Source organism: Thamnophis sirtalis, unplaced genomic scaffold (assembly GCF_051295495.1).
Source record: "Thamnophis sirtalis isolate CommonGarterSnake01/CBP01778 unplaced genomic scaffold, rThaSir2_p1.2 scaffold_5, whole genome shotgun sequence".
Classification (NCBI taxonomy): domain Eukaryota; kingdom Metazoa; phylum Chordata; class Lepidosauria; order Squamata; family Natricidae; genus Thamnophis; species Thamnophis sirtalis.
In genome coordinates, this window is record NW_028261385.1 from 125,224,269 (window position 1) to 125,242,110 (window position 17,842).

Genomic DNA, 17,842 nt, shown 5'->3' on the forward strand with positions numbered 1-17,842 from the left:
CCCAGGGGAATGGAAGTTTACGGCATTATCAACTCATAGTCACATTAGCCTTATCAACATCTGCATGTTGCATTTGTGTTGCTAAACAACCACCTTCTGGGATTTTTATGCCCACCCATTCAACATTTTATGACTTCTTAAGATTGTTTTTTAAAATATAAAAATTAATATTTCTTTGCAGATGGTTTTAAAGGACAGGATTAATAATTACCCATAAAGGATAGGATAGAATAGAATAGAGCTGGAAGGGACCTTGGAGGTCTTCTAGTTCAGCCCCTTGCTCAAGGAGGAGAACCTATACTATTTCAGAGAAGTAGCTGTCTAGTTTTTTCTTAAAAACTTCCAGTGATGGAGCACTCATAATTTCTGAAGGCAAGCTGTTCCACTGGTCAATTGTCCTCACTGTTAGGAAGTTTCTCCTTAATTCCAGGTTGCTTCTCTCTTTGGTTATTCCAACCATTGATTCTTGTCCTGCCCTCTGGTGCTTTGTAGAATAATTTGATCCCCTCTTCTTTGTGTCAGTCCCTCAAATACTGGAATACTGCTATCATGTCGCCCCTAATTTTTTTTTCTTTATAACCCAAATCCTAAAGCTGTTTCTTCATATCTTTTAGTCTCCAGGCCTTTGATCATCTTAGTTGCTCTTCTCTGAACTTTTTCTAAGGTCTAAAAATCTTTTTTGTAGCATGGTGACCAAAATAGGTTGCAGTACTCCAGGTGTGGTCTTACTAGAGTTTTATAAAGCAGCCTACTTCACATAATCTTGATTCTATGCCTCTGTTTATACAACCCAGGGTTGTATTAGCTTTTTTGGCTGGTGCTGCACACTACTGGCTCATTTTCAAGTGATCATCCACTAGGGCTCCAAGGTCCCTCTCACAGTTACTGTTTTTGAGCCAGGTTTCGCCTAATCTGTACTTATACAGAGTTTGTACAGTCCATGATTATCATAACATACCATTCAACACATCTAGGCTTGATATAAAATTATGTGACCTAAAGTTGATGTCATGGGACTTGATACTGCTATATCTACAGATTAGAGCCTCTTGGTTAGAACCATGATTTTCTTTGTCCTATTTTACTCCTTTGCTGTCCTATTTTGCATTCTCTCCTTCTTCAATTAGCAGTATGTGGTTTATAACTGTAAGATGAATAAATTTCAGAGAACACCAAGAAATAAATCAGTTATGTGGGAAAGAATATAGAAGCTGGATGAACCAGATTGAAATGGCAGAACCTCTAGCAGTTCCTGGAACAATAGATTTGTTTGGAACTCTATATATTATTGTGGATTGGAGAGCCATATCAAAAACAAAAATAATGATTTTCACCTAAAAGGTTTGTCAGTTGTATTTATTGTCATAAAATAGACAAAACCAGTATGAAACAAATTTGGACTTTAAATATCTAAGAATAACTTTTCAATTTTCCCTGTTTTAGATTGAGATATTAAAAGCTATCATAAACTGGACTCATTGGATTGTCAACTCAATCTTGCATTTTGCAGACAGTGGAGGCAGCAACTATGTTCCTGCAGCTATGAATATCTTGAGAATTAAAATAATTAGTTTTGACTCTCAAATTTGCTTCAATAAAGAACTCAATCCTAAAGATTGATTGTCTCAAAATTTGCCCAAGTCAGTCTTCTATTGGAATTAAGCCTTTCTTCTACAGGGACTCAAATGAGATTTTGCCATATTAGGTTTTGGGCCAAACTAATTTTCACAAAGTATTCTTATACCACTCTGACTTTCCTGAATATATTATTTTTAATTTAGTTGGGGGAAAATGCATTGACATGAACAACTTTTCTAAGCATGCTCACAGTGACCAAATGACTCTCTCCTCATCATTTTCTGTAGGTTTCATGTGGTGGAATATATTTTATCTCAAAAAATTACCAAACACGTAGAATCCTTCTCTTTGGTGAGATTTAACTCTCTGCCTTTTAAGGTATCTGAGAGTAACACATGATCTAATCCAGAATCAATTATTCCTTCGTCAATTGGGAGTTATTGAATTTATTATCTCCGTTTTATTGTGCTGCCCTTTTTATGTAGTGTAGTGTATAGATTTATTAACTCCCCTGTTGTTAGGCTGTTCTGGTCTTACGAGGAGGAAACTTATCTCGCTGAGATGTTCTTTGAAACATCAAACTAAATAAACTTATAACTATGGCCATTATGAGAATAGATTTTTTAAAGTGTTACATATTGTTACAAATACCTTGTGTGCTTATTTTCCTAAAAAAAAAAGGAATAAGAAGAATCAATAGCAAATGTTCTGTTTTATTTAGTTTTCTATTTTTATTTTGCTTATGTTTATATTTTCTCTATGCCATATAACATTTATATCTTTCTAATTGCTTTATTTCTTTCATCTCTATAGCTTCATTATTATTTGGTCTCAGAGTATAAATAAAATTATTTCTCATTATTATGATTACATTTTGTCAGTCTAAGCTCCCAATTTGGAGTTTTTCCATTACTTTACCTTATTTGTCAGAAATTTTCTGCTGATTTTACTTTATTTCCCAATCTTTCTACTCTTTGTTTCCAAGCTCTCTCACTGTGGTTTGTCTCAGGGCTCCCTGTTTCTGATCCTGCTTCCTGGACCTTTCAACCTCTTGCCTTCTATGTCTTATGCTTTTGATTACTCAGTCAGCTCGTATCAAGCTGTTCTGTTCTGTACAAACACTGGCTATTGAATATTAATCTGGACAAAGCAGGACAGTAAAGTTCTGTGATTGAAAGTAGAATTACCATACCACTTCTGAAGTTTGAACAGCTTACACTTACTCTTTGATTCTTCAGAAAGAGTTGGCCAAACTGCATTATCTTTCCCCATTACCTCCTTTAAGAAAATATGGTTGCAATCATCTTTCCACATATTGAAATTTCAGGCTTTCTCATACTGGTAACAACCGGTATCATAAACATTGTGCAATAAAAAAATCAGGGGGAACAAAATGCAGTGCAGAATCCAAAAGAAGATAAACCTGGTGGAGTCATGTATAGCTAGATCCAAATGAATACATTTTGCAGTTGACATGCACAAAAGAATTTTACAATAGGCTGAATGTATTCATCAGTTGCTTCTTTTGAAGAGATGTCAAGCAAAGCTTTGTTCCTTTTAATAAGACATTTAAGCATTTCTAAAACAACCATCTACAACAGATTCATGGCTGGCCTCTCCCACTATAGTTATAAATATTATTTCAGAAACTGGAAAATAAAAATAACCCTTAGGCCCTAAGTGATTTGGATTAGACAGTACTTGTAGGGCATATTCATTTTCCATGTAGGCATTTAGATATAAACCAATACTAAGTTCTAATTAGAAGAGGCAGTTTTCATCCTCTCCTTTAAACCTTCATTCCTTCCTGTTCATTCATTTAAAAACATCTACTGAGCGAATGTATTAGCTTTTATAAAAAAGAAAAAAGAATAGATAAAAACAAGGGAAAGTAAATAGATTGTGTAAGAACAGGGTTTACTAAAGAAGAATCAAGATGGATTTTTTTTTCAAAGGTTAGATCTATCTCATTAGCAGTTGAGGATTCTTTAAAAATGTTAACAATCATATGTAAACAGTACAGCAGTAGATTGCACTTGCATTTTCAAAAGGTTTTTGATGAAGCCCCTCACAAAAGGTAGCTTGAGCAAAATCAACAGTCAAGAGATCAATGGACATATCTCATCACCTGACTCTTGGGTAAAGAACAAAGTGTAGAAATAATTGCACACTTCTTATAATAGAGAGATATGCACAGTTAGGATTTCTTAAGAAGTTGCATTAGGACAAACACATTTTAATAACTATATCAATGACTTGGAGTTAGGAATAAATAATAAGGTGTCCTAGTGGCATCATACAACTCTGAATACTACAGGGAATTTCAAAAGGATCCCTCTAAACTGTCTGAGTGGATGTGTCAGGTGCAAATAACCAGGAGCATTCGCTGAGTTCAAAGCACAGAGTTTATTATTGCTACCTATACACAAGAATCTGATCAACTAACGGTCAAAGCTAAATTATCACTAGATAAGGGTCAACGGAATTCACAAAAATATTGTCTGAGGCAACTAACGGAGGCAGAGAAAGGAAGTGTTGGGAAGACTGGCAGATAAGCCAGCAAACAGATCCCACTGAGGAATCCTTCACCTGTGAGATGTTTCCAGATTTTGTTTTGGATCAACCAAGATGTTTCAACTTTCTGAAATCGTATATTTATTAGGGATTCAAAAAACACACACAATTTTCCATTTGGGGCACAGCCCTAAAAACATGAGCTAAATTAAATGGTAAAAGAATCCCCCACTAGCTAAATTACAAATTTAAGTCACATACAGATCATATTTTTATTATTAATTAATTACCCCCAAGTGACTATTAACACAAGTACGTTCTGATTTTGCAATCATTGACACACAGCCCTCACCATTAAACAAAATAAGTACCTGGCACACTTTTGAATAAACGTTGGTATTTGCCTTTTTTCTCCTTATATAACAATATACTAAAGAATAAATTGAAAATGTTGAAAATGTGCATTACCCCAAATAAATAATATGTTTACATTGCTTACTGCTATTCAGTGCTAAATATTTTTTTAAAAATAAAAAGTTGATGTTTAATGTAGGCTCTAGCCTGGGAGATGTTTCGCTCTATGGTGGGGTGAGGCAGCATGCACTTTAAAGTGCCAGCGTGCCTTCCAGCCATTCAGCAGGTTGCTGAATGGCCGGAAGGCATACCGGCACTTTAAAGTGCATGCCGCCTCACCCCGCCATAGAGTGAAACATGTCCTGCTTTATGGCTGGGAGGTGTGCTGGCACTTTAAAGTGCATGCCGCTGCCCCAGGCCCCATGGCTATGGCGGCAGCATGCACTTTAAAGTGTTGGTGGGCTGTATGGCAGGGCCCGGGGCGGCAGCATGCACTTTAAAGTGCTGCGCGCCGGGCTGGGCGAGTCCAGGAAGATGGGCAAGAGATGGCACAGGCATCCGGAGCCCCTTCTGTCACCGTCCCTGAGGAGCCACCACCACTGCCTCACTCCTCCTCTTCACCGCACGTCACTGCTCTGAAGGCAGCTGATAACTGGCACACGACTCTGGCCTCCTCTCTGCCTTCGACATAGAGCCCTCATCAGAGACTTCCCCAGACTCCAGGAGTGGCCCATGTTCCTCCCTAACCTCCTCACTGTCTGAATCTGCTGCCAGTTCTGCTGGCTATTGGCGGGCCACAACAGATGTATAGCAGGGTTTGAAATCAATATGAAATAATGTTCTAGGTTTAATGAGTGAGATCAGGGAAAATATATGGAAAAGGTGATCCTGGAAAACATCATTATTTGGCTCCCTGGCTCAAGGTGAATTATACGTAATCTCTCTGAAGTCTATAACCTTCCTATGGTGTCAAAGAGGGATTTAAAAGATTTTTGAGAGATTCTGAGCATCTGACAAAAGCTTGGGGGAGCTACCAGTAATATAGAAATACTTTATGCAATAAATATATGTTAGTCATCAGTTTAGCCAGAGTCCACATGAATCACAGTTGAAAAACAGCAGGCCAGATTTTTTCTCTCTCTTCTGTGATTGTGTCCCTCTGGAACAATTAAGCTGTTCACTGAAAATATCTGAATTGGCTTCTTTCCAGTAACACAGGGGAGAGGATAGGAAAGGAATATTACCCTGAGTTTGTTGATGGAAAACAGAAAGAGGAAATATATCTACTACTGTCTTTCAACAAAATGAAAAGGGTTATTTCAGTTAGCCTGTTGTTCTTCTGAGATAATTTCCCATCTGCATCAGAGAAACAACTAAAGCAACTTTCATGAAAGTTAAAATAGAAATTGCCCTATAAAGAAAGTGTTTGCAATTGTTATTTCTTGTACACTTGTGAAAGGGGGATATCATTATTTGATCATATGATTAGATGCATGACTACAAGACTATATAAGAATGATATGGGAGCCTGGGCAAAGAGATGCTGCCAAGAAATGGTCCAATAACGTAGCCCTCAGATGGATAATGGAAAGGACAAGAGGCTCAGAAGAAACCCTCCATAATTTCTCAGGCTTTAAGGGAGGCAGGGAAAGAATTCTACTTTTAGAGGTGCAGATTAATTCCACTCTTTTAGAGCAAGCTGGATAGGAAACAGGAAGGCTGTTTCCTATCTAGTTTACTTTGGATCTTTTGATGTGACAAAGGGTGCAAACCAAAGTTTAATTTAAGGCCTTTTATGGCTTGCTTTATGGGACTGTCTCTTGCTCCTTGATTCTGCCCATTCTCTCTGGTTTGGCAGGAAGGGCATACCCCAGATCCCAGCCAGATATGCTGGCTGTCAGGGCCCAAGTGGGCAGCCTTTTTGTCATGGCAACCTGCTTTCTGGAATATCATCCCTCCAGAGATTAGATTGGCCACATCTTTGTTGGTCTTTCATAAGGAGTGGGCCTGGAGCCCTGGATGTGAGATGGATCCAGTTTCTTGATTATGTTGAACAGTTTATTGTGGCTTTTATTATTTATTTTTCCAGCTGCTATGAGTTTTACATTTTGTATATGTTTCTTTATTATTATTTTTAATATTGCTAGCTGCCAAAGTCATGTGTTTGAGATGGCTGACTGTATAAACCTAATAAATAAACAAATCTCTAGATTTTCTTCAACCAGAAACTATTCTATTACGTCAAGCTTGTCTTCAGATCATAAGAAGATGAGTTTCCTTCCCAGAGGATGATTGAACCTGTGTTTCTCTCTGACTAGGTACCCCAAAATTGGGATATATCCTCATATTTCTGCTGACCATTCTAACTCCTCTTGCAATTAGCCTTTCTCTTTGTCCTGATTTATAGTACTACTTCTTCCTTTTCTTTTTACTGTTGCTCTTTTCTCCTCATTCTAGTATTCACTTGTTTTTCTTAACATGGCCCTTCATATTCCCAACATATGGATTTGTCAGTGGACTCACAGAGACTCCCCATGAAGGAAATTTAGAAAACCATCATATGTCATATGTCTACCGTGCTCTAAAGTGCCCAGAGGAAAATATGAGAACTGCTATTCCTGGTGAATTCTGACAACCACTGGACTTGCGGAGAGCTTGAAACAATTGCTTTTATTCGATGACCAACTGAATCACTCCATTGAAGCAGAGTGATGAGATGAGATTTCAAAGAATGTTATAGATTTCTGAACAATGACAGTTTCTGTGGGTTTTTTTTTTTTTTGTAACAGCCTCTGGCATTATTACAGGTAATGCAATGCTGCAACTTTATTCGTCTATATCGAGAATGCTATAAGGACTGAATCATGTGATTGGCATTCTGATGCTGACCAGCCATTCAATGCAATTTATCACTTTAATAAATTCTCTGCCTCTCACAGCTCTTCTAGTTGGAAAGCTAACATTACTATGGGCTTCATTCACTTTCTCAGGACTTATAACACCTAGTAAAACACCTGGGAAATATTCTTCCATACAGATGTTCTCAGATCAATATGATTTAGCTCTCTTGAACATAGCCAAATTTTCTTATACTGCCTATACATTTAGGCATACCTTGACTGCCCACCGTTGAACCCACCACCAATTCTGTCTTGTCTAGTCTAATCTAGTCTAGTTATCTAGTCTGGTCTATTTTTTTTATTTTTAATATAATTTATTTGTAACTTTGATCTGTGACTGTAATAAAATTCTCACTTACCCACTCATTCCTGGAATATCATATTCCTGTGCTAGTGTTGCCAAAGGGAAGTTCATCTCAGCTTTCAGGACTCAAAATATCAGTCCAGAATACATGCTTACCTCAAACCTTTTAAATTTTGTATGACTGGGGCAGCTCTGATGTGTCAACAATGAGTATTGTAGTTACCAGGCCAACACTTATTACATGTACTGACTGAAATCTATGCTAAAGGAAACATCCCTTGTACAGTTTAGGTATTTTGGATGACAGTATTAGTAAATTCAATATTTGGTTAGTAAATCAAAGATATTAGATGTTCGATATTAAATATTAAATATTAAATATCTAAAGATTAGATATTTTACCCATATAAATCTGTTTCAAGAGTATATGCATTGATATGGTTGTTTATCCCAAAATAAGTTATGATTTGGGATAGAAGGTGGTATAATCTCAGATTAGCTGCTCATAAATATGTATCAAATGAGACAGGAAAAAAACTAAGCTAAAGGAAACATCCCTTGTACAGTTTAGGTATTTTGGATGACAGTATTAGTAAATCAAATATATAAGGTTTCTAAGAAAAAGCATTTGTTCAAAGCTCTTGAAATAAAAGAATTTGAGGCAGCGGAAGAGAGAACTTGCTGCTGTCATTGCATGATAGAAACCAAGCAAGATTTCTAAACTTTACTTTGATTCCAGTTTCTACTGAGATAGAATCAGTGGAATTCAGAGCCAAGAAATCAACTTAAAATCAATTGTATGAGAATAATAAATTCTTTGTTAGATGGGCAGACTTCTGCAAAGTGACAGAAAGCTTATTATGTAAGACACTGCACAGATATTCCCATTATTAGGAATAATACCTTTTACCTATATAACTCTATTTCAAGAGTATATGCACTGATATTATGGTTGTTTATCCCAAAATAAGTTATGATTTGCGATAGAAGGTGGTATAAGCTCAGGTTAGCTGCTCATAAATATATATCAAATGAGACAGGAAAAAAACCTGTTAAATACAAACAAAACTGCTGCTGAAGGCATCTAAAGATATCTGAAATGAGCACCTCACACTTGCATATGGCCCAAATAGCATGTTAAGCATTTATTTTATAAGCCTTGATACAGAACTACGTTAATTAGTTGTAAAACTGCTGTGCCATGCTAAACATATAATCTTTTAATGATACAACTTTTTTTGCCTGCTTTAAGCAGGCAAATAGAGTTGTGTTTGATTAAAAAGAAGCCTTTGCCTTGGTGAATGATTTAGAGATAAATACTCCATGTTTAAGTCTCCAGAAACCCATATGTCCCATGGGGAATATTTTAAAATATTCCAAGGCCATCCATAAACTCCTAAGCTAATGGCTTAATTATGAAGACATATGTGCAAGGGTAATCCTTCAAGAACAATTTCTCACACAAACCTTTAAAGTTTTGGTCCACTTTTTCTGGGCCAGCCACTTTTCTCATAGCTTGCTTATTTGTTATGATGTTGTATACTACTTTGTCATCCTGTTTCTGCTGCCTTGATCAAGCAATTAATAGAGAATATTTACAATGATGATGCTACCTAGCCTGGCAATGACACAAATGCAGGAAACCAACGAAGCTCAGAGAATATTAAGGATCCAACAATTAAACTCTAAACTGCTATATTGTCTAGTATAAGAATATTTCCAGCAGGCCATAAATCTAGACCCAACTGAATACTGCAGATGATAAGAGTGTCTTTCCCATGAAGGGTCAAATTTGCTATGCCAACTTTCCTTATATTCTCAAGATAGCAAAGTTAAACTAATACTACAGCTTTAATCAATACTCATCCTTCTGATTTCTGTCCAAATAGACCTAGCTTTACCATGGTGTCCTATCCAGCTTGGTATCCCAGTCAAGCCAATGTGGCTGAAGCTCCTTCAAAACCATCAAAGCCAAACCCTCTTGATATCCCGTCACTCTTAAACATCAGAGGGAGCACTCTACAAGAGCATGTCCTTGGGTACATTTGAACATGATGCCAAACTTGATGTTCCAGAAAAGCAACAGAAACATAATGTTTTACTACTTATAGTTTTTGAAAGCTTTTGTTTTTTTTTTTAAGCTGAAGGAGAAACATTTTGCATGGATGCAGAACAATTTGGGCTCTATGCTGAATAATTTTGATGCTGCTTGCTGTTTTTCACTCTTAAAAAAGACTCAGGTTAAATACTTTAAAAATGTAGTGCAGTGCTCGAAGGTATCCTGTTAAATATGAGAGTAATTAATGATCTCTAAATACACTACCATTCCTATTTTTTTATTGTAGTCTGCCAAAAATAAAGAAGCAGATGCAGATATGTCACATGTTTCCATTTTAACCCATGGATAAAACATTTTTCGAGTGAATTTTAAATTTCTAACGGCTCGAATCATTTTGCCTCAACTTTCTTATCACACAATCATATCCAACAATTCCCTCTTTCGGTACCAATTCAAACTGAGTCACCTATGTTGATTTGCACAGGTCTAATTATCATACAATAAAATTTATTTCATTTTGCATGTTTTTTTATATATGAATAAATGTCAAAGGATAAATCATTTAGAGGACCTATAAAAACTTAAATGATGTAGGTACATATACAGACAGTATCTGGAGGGCAAGAGTTGGTTTTTAAATAAACAAATAGATATACCTGTTGGAAAGAAGTCATTCATTTTCTTCTTGTAAATTTTGTAGTCAACTTCCAAAAATACACAAAAAATGACACGGTCCATCTAAAGGGGAAAAAAAGAGATTATCTTAACAAGGTTTTATTTTTGCCTTTAAATAACATCAATCATCATCATCATCAATAAATGAAACACTTGGTTATAACTTTTGATGGATACGTTTGCATATGTTCATACCATAGCAGTCCAGACATCCCAAACCACAAAGAAAGATTTATTGTTTGGGTCAAAGGGATCAATTCAAGTAGCAGTATGAAATTTAGGGAGCTGTTTTTCCATTTATGCTAACTCTGTATGCAATACTGGAAACATCTGTTTCTGGAAGCGCCATGTACACTGATTAAATAAATAAGTGAAAACAAACTTGCCTTCATAAGGCCAATTCCATGTAGAGTTATTTTTCAACAGATAGCTGATTAGGCAATCCACCTTGAACATTTTGGCTCCAATATTAATCTACCTGCTTATCATAATTTTAAAATGCATGGATGGGTCCTAAAACAGCTGCCTCTCAGGGATTTGGGTTAAAGAAATGGAACCTCCATTCAAGGTCACTGGAGATGTTTCTGCAGGACTGTTTACTATTCTGGAGAGACTTTTGAAAACCTTCTCTGCTCTCCTTAATTATCTAAGCCTACCTGCTTTTAAACTGGTGGCGGTTAAACAAAATCAAAAAGAGCAGAGTAAGACAGCCAGATGGCAGCCAGAATAAGTAGTAAATAAAACAGTTCATAAAGAGAAAATTCTTAAGTAAAGCCAAGCATATAAAAAAAGCACAAACTGTATACAATAATTAGCTCTTAACAAGAATATTTTGGCAAGCAATTCTGTGTCAAAAAGTTTTATTCAAAGGATTCACAGAAAAATAAAGGAGAGGATCAAATTAAACTGTATTTACCTATTAAATGTTTAAACTACCAGTTACCAGAGTTAATAAACATTAAATATTACATCAAAGCCGTAATGTTTTTGAATGGTTCTGATTGACTGACTGACTGATTGATTGAATGAGGGGACAGCCATTTGTCTGGATTTGTTTAGCATCTCCTACTTAAGCAGGGGGTTGGACTAGAAGACCTCTAAGGTCCTTACCAACTCTGTTTTTCTGCATACAAGGAGCTTAATTATTTCAATTTGATGGACAATTCTGTAGAAGGCTTGAGTCTAGTTCCACCCATCTGAAGATGAACTTCTTCAGATGATCTGATTGAATGGAGTTAGGAGAGAATTATCTTGAGCAAACTCTTTTCTCAGTAACCTGGAGCCAAGCTTTAAAGGTATTTCATTCAGATATGTGTGATGCTTTCTAAATAAGTGCAAAGTAATTTTTTGGGGGGGTGGGTGGGCTCACATAGATCAATCTGGTTGCTGAATGTCACACTAAGTCAATTTTCTAGATAAGATACAAATGTAGGTTCACAGAGAGCGTATTCCTGTAGGTAACAATAGAAGCTAACAGATATATACAAATGTTTCACATGACATGTTGCTTCACTCTGAGAAACTTGAGACCAATTTTTAGAAGCATTTCTAGGTTATTTTGGGGAAGTGAAACCCCATCTAGAAACCCCTTATATCACTTTTCTGTAATAATATCCCCCTCCCACTGAACATTTCCATCTTGTGATATTTAGCCTCAATTTATTCTCTTCATTAGCTGACATGCAGGGAAGTTGCATCACCATGGAGACCATTTTTTTTAAAAAAAAGAGACGGGCTCTTCACACATACAAAGAGATGACAATTCCTGTTTTGTAGTCACCTTATAGGGGAGACGAAAATATAAAATATTTTGAAAATATAAAATAAAATAAAATAAAATAATGAATAAATGCACATGGTAGTTTATATTTATAACCTTGTAATTGAGGGTGCAATATATTGGTCATTATGTATCAATAATTGTTTTATGTTGGCCTTTGACTGTAATAAATATTTGATTTTGATTTGATAATAATTGTGCTATTGCAAAAGGACTGGAATATGGATTGACGCTTTAGATATGACTTTGTAGCAGATACACCTTGGCTTAATTACCATAACTGAGCTTGGAATTTGGGTCAAAAGTCACTGTGGTTGTTAAGAGAGTCACCATGTTTCATTTTATAAGAATTTTTACAAGAGCCATTAAGCAAGACATCTCAGTCATTAAGTGTATTGTGTGGTTGTTAAGCAAATCCAACATATCCAATTGACATTTTTTCCACTGTTTCTGCTGGATTGTAAATCAGACTGACATGACTATGGGACACTACAACTAGTAGTAAATGTGCCCAAATGCAATAATATGACTTTGATGGATGGGGTGCAGCTGTTGTAACTTTAAGGACAGGTGGTAAGTAGCTTTTTTGAAGTCTATCGTAACTTTGAATGGTAGTTAAACAACTGGTTGTTAAGGGAGATCTGTCTGTAACAATTTTTAAGTTCTACATTTAATTGTTATACAATTAAGTTATATATTTAATTGTTATACAATTAAGTTGTACAATTAATTGTATAACTGAAATCACCCAAAGTAGGAAGAGGTGGTTGTTTAATTTACTTGTACATATGATGGCACAAAACAGATTCATCAAATACGAAAGAAGGGCTGAAAATATGTTTATCTGAATCCAGCCAATAGGTCAGAGAAGGCGGCAATCCTGAAGGCCCAATGCAAAAGATGGCTTCCAGGCCTGGGTTGAGACTGTTTTGTTAGGGGTGTTACTTGGAACCCTGACAGAAGATCTATAATGACACAGGAATAGCAAATCAACTCTAAGTGAAAAACTGTAATGAATCAAGAAAGCAATCATAGATTCCAGGTGGGTTGAAGAGGACTGGTCAGTCATTAAATGGGTATTGGATGATGGGTTATGTATGCTAACTATCAAATCAATTATGAGTTAAATGGGGTCTTTCCACCAGTCCTGAAAAGTTTTTAAAAGTCCATCAGAAAAAGAAATAACATTCAGCAGGATTGCACGTCCCAATGGGGATGAACCTCAGTTACTCCCTTTCAGTTCTCTGCTTGCTGTTCCTGCAAAGTTTGGCTTTAAATTTGGACTGACAATCTAGCTGAATTGTACAACTTTGGTAAAGATCTCTTTTTTTTTTTTTTTTTTTCAACAGAACTTTTTTTTTATTTTTCTTTAAAAAAAAACACAAATATGTCATCATTTGTCAATCATTAAAACATTGAAGTACAATTTTTTTTTTGTGTGTACCCCTCCCTCCCTCCACCCCCCACCCCCCCTCCTCCTTCCCCCCCCCCCGACTTCCCAGAACCCGTACACGGTATAGAATTTTAACTAACACAGTCTAAAATCTATTGAGAAAAAAGAAATAAAGAAATTAATGACATTCTAGATTGACCTTAGCTTCTTCTTACTGAGCTAACTTTAAACAATTTAAATCATTTCTGATCTTAAGCATAGGCTAACTGGAATTTCTTAGTCCCGTATTTATTTTGTATATAATCAATCCATTTTTTCCAGTCTCGTTTATATCTCTCATTTGAATGATCTTTGAGATATGCCGATATTTTAGCCATTTCAGCTAAGTTTGTTACTTTCAATGTCCATTCTTGAATTGTAGGCAAGTCTTCCTTCTTCCAATATTGCGCCACCAACAGTCTTGCTGCAGTTATCAGGTGCAGAGTCAAATTGGTCTCTACCACTGTAAAGTCAGTACATATACCTAGTAAAAATAACTGAGGACTAAACTTTATCCTTCTTTTAAAAACATTTTGCATGACCCACCATATTTTTATCCAAAATGCTTTAACCTTTTGGCAGGTCCACCATATATGATAATATGTAGCATCGAGAGAACCACATCTCCAACATTTAGGCTGTACATTCGGATACATAGAAGCCAACTTTTTAGGATCTAAATGCCATCTATAGAACATCTTGTAAAAATTTTCTCTCAGATTTTGAGCTTGTGTAAATTTCACATTTCTTACCCAGATTCTTTCCCATGTATCCAACATTATTGGTTCCTCAATATTTTGAGCCCATTTTATCATACAATCTTTAACTAATTCTGTTTCCGAATCCATCTGTATCAATACATTATATATCCTCTTTATATGCATTAAGCTTTGATCTCTTATTTGTTTAAACAAATTATCCTCAACTTGAATAAAACCAATTTTTTGATCTATTTTCCACCTAGCCTGTAATTGCCCATACTGGAACCATGTTTGAACTACCTTCTCCTCTTTTAATACCTCTAAAGATTTTAATTGTAATACCCCCCTTTCCGAGGTAAGAAGCTGTCTATAGGTAATTCTGTCCTGTTTTTGTGCTGTATTCATATTTTCAATTGCGTGTCTAGGAATTGCCCACATGGGTATCTTGTCATTTAATTTATATTGATATTTCTTCCAGACCCGCAATAAAGCATTTCTTAAAATATGACTTTTAAAGTTCTTATCCAATTTTTTGTTGAATAACAGGTAAGCATGCCAACCAAATACCAGATCGTGTCCCTCAATGTTCAATATTCTATCATTGGTTAAGTGAATCCAGTCACTAATTACAGATAATACCACTGCATCATAATATATTTTTAAATTAGGTAGTTTCAGTCCTCCTCTCTCACGTACATCTTGCATTATTTTCATCTTTACCCTCGGCTTCTTTCCTGCCCACACAAATTTGTTGATACCCTTCTGCCATTCTAAAAGGTTCGCATCTTTTTTAAGTATAGGTAACATTTGGAAGAGAAATAAAAATTTTGGTAAAATGTTCATTTTCACTGCCGCTATCCTACCCAGCAAAGATAAGTGCAATTTCTCCCATTTTTTCATCTCTGTCTGTATGCTATGCCAAAGTGGTTCATAATTATGCTTATATAATTTCCCATTTGAAGTTAAAATGTTAACTCCAAGATATTTAACTTTTTTAACTACCTCACATCCTAGCATCACTCCTAATTCTTCCTTTTGTTTAATATTCATATTTATAGCTAATATTTTGGTTTTTCCTAAGTTTATTTTAAAGCCCGACACTTGACCATATTGATTAATCATATTCATTAAAACCATACTAGATTCCTGCGGTTGTTCCAATATTATGACCAAATCATCCGCAAAAGCGCGGACTCTATATTCTTGCTGCCTAATCTTGATCCCTTTTAAACCATCCAAGTCCCGTATTTTATTCAACAATACTTCCAAAGTTATAATAAACAATAATGGGGACAAAGGACAGCCCTGTCTTGTACCTTTTCCAATTTGAAAAGAGTCTGTTAGACTTCCATTGACTATAATTTGTGCTGTTTGCTGTTGGTATATTGCTTTAATTGACTGTAGAAAGTTATCTCCTATCTGCATTTTTTGCAGTATCTTCAACAGAAATTGCCAGTTAACTCGATCAAAGGCCTTCTCAGCATCCAAAAATATAAACGCAGCAGGGATCTGGTTGTTCTTTCCCAAATATTCTAATGCATTAATAATTAATCTAACATTACTTTTCATCTGTCTCCCTTGTATAAAACCTGTTTGGTCCGTGTGTATCAATTGTTGAATGACCAACATTAACCTATTTGCTAATATTTTAGTAAAAATTTTATAATCTACATTCAGTAATGAAATAGGTCTATAATTTTTGGGTTGAGTAGTATCTTGTTCTTCTTTGGGTATCAAAGATATAAACGCTGTCTTCCAAGATGGAGGGACTTTACCTTCCGTTTGAATCATATTAAATAATTCTCTAAGAGGTTCTACCATTTCTAACTGTAAGTTTTTATAGTAAACCGCTGTCAAGCCATCTGTACCTGGTGCTTTCCCTAACTTTAATTGCTTAATTACCTGCAGGATTTCCCCCGAGGTTATTGGTTGATTCAATTTTTGCCTGTGTTCTTCTCTAACTGAAGGTATTTTCTCTTTGTCTAAATATTTGTCTATGTCTAAACCATTAATTTTATCCCCTTTATACAGTTCTGTAAAAAATTCCCAGAAAGCCTTTTGAATCTCTTCCTGTTGAAACACCTCCTTCCCTCTGTAAAACAGTTTAGATATATTTCGAGTTTTCCTTTTTTTCCTAATCTGATAAGCTAACCATCTGCCAGGTTTGTTTGCATTACAAAAAGTATTGTGTTTTGCATATAATAGATTAGTAGCCACCTGGTCAGAGATCAACATGTCAAATTGAGATTTTAATATGTTAATAGCTTCCTTAACCTTTGTATCGTCTGGGTTCATTGTTAACTCCAGCTCTTTTCTCTTAATTTCCTCTTCCAGTTCTGTTCGTTTTAACCCTTGCTTATTTCTATGTGTTTTATTTATATTCATCAAAACTCCTCTCATATACGCTTTGCTTGCGTTCCATACAAATTCCATAGATGTACCCTTATTCATATTCAAAACAAAATATTCAGATAATAATTTTTTACAATCATTAATATACTTTTCATATCTAAATAAGTTTTCATTCAATCTCCAAGACCTTCTTGCCTGCACTACCCTTCCCAACTCCATCCAAACTGGATTATGGTCAGAAAGGACCCTAACTGCAATCTTTGTTTTCTTGACCCTAGAAAGCAAATCGTTAGTGGTTAGGATAAAATCAATCCTTGAAAGGGATTGATGCCTGTCCGAGAAGAAAGTGAAGTCATATTCCTCTGCATTTCTTTCTCGCCAAATATCTCTCAATTCAAAATCATCCATAATGTCAAAGAAAGATTTGGGTAACTTTGCTCGCATCTTGGTATTTAGGCGGGAAATCTTCTTATCTCTCTTAGTGTCTATCACTCCATTCCAGTCACCCAATAGTATACAGGAACTATAGTCCCACTGTACTAATTTAGCATGAAGATTTCTATAGAATCTATCTTGCTGTTGATTGGGAGCATAAATTCCCAAAAGTAATGTCTTTTTCCCTTCTAAGATTAAGTCTAAAGCAATATATCTTCCGAAGGGATCTGCTTCTATTAATTCAGCTTTCATATCTTTTCTTAAGTATACAACTATACCATTCTTCTTTTCCATAGCAGAAGCTGCAAAATGTTGACCAAGTTTTGAGTTGATCAAATATTTTTGATCAGTTGACTTGATATGAGTTTCTTGCAAACAAATTACATCGTTCTTAAACTGTTTGAGATAATGAAATATTTTCTTCCTCTTCTGTGGAGAGTTCAGTCCATTGACATTCCATGTTAAAATCTTAGTTGTCATTTTTGGTTGGTTGAAGCATTTTTAGAGCTTCCTGCACGGCCTGTTTAACCTTAGGTCTAGCTCCTCCCATTGCTTCCAGATTTGTTGTTGTAGATCCTTGATCGATGGCCGATGATTGTTGATGCTGTTGCTTTTTAGCTTGTTTCTCCATACGTCTAGTAGTCGTGCGGCTAGGTCTTGGTTCCATAGCACCTTGCACTTCTAGAGAAGAAAGATGCTCCATCTTGTCTGATGGTTGTGTAGTTTGCTGTCTATCCTGTCTTTCTTGTGGTCTTTCT

General features: G+C 35.7%; 1 protein-coding gene across 1 annotated transcript in view; it reads right to left on the reverse strand.

Moving 5' to 3' along the window:
• The window catches only part of MACROD2 (mono-ADP ribosylhydrolase 2), a 1,059,851-nt gene that overhangs the window by 152,768 nt on the left and 889,241 nt on the right, over window positions 1–17,842 (reverse strand). Inside the window, exon 9 of the mRNA XM_087716844.1 lies at window positions 10,366–10,447. Coding sequence (XP_087572970.1) covers window positions 10,366–10,447 — 82 coding nt within the window. The remainder of the gene's footprint in view (window positions 1–10,365; window positions 10,448–17,842) is intronic.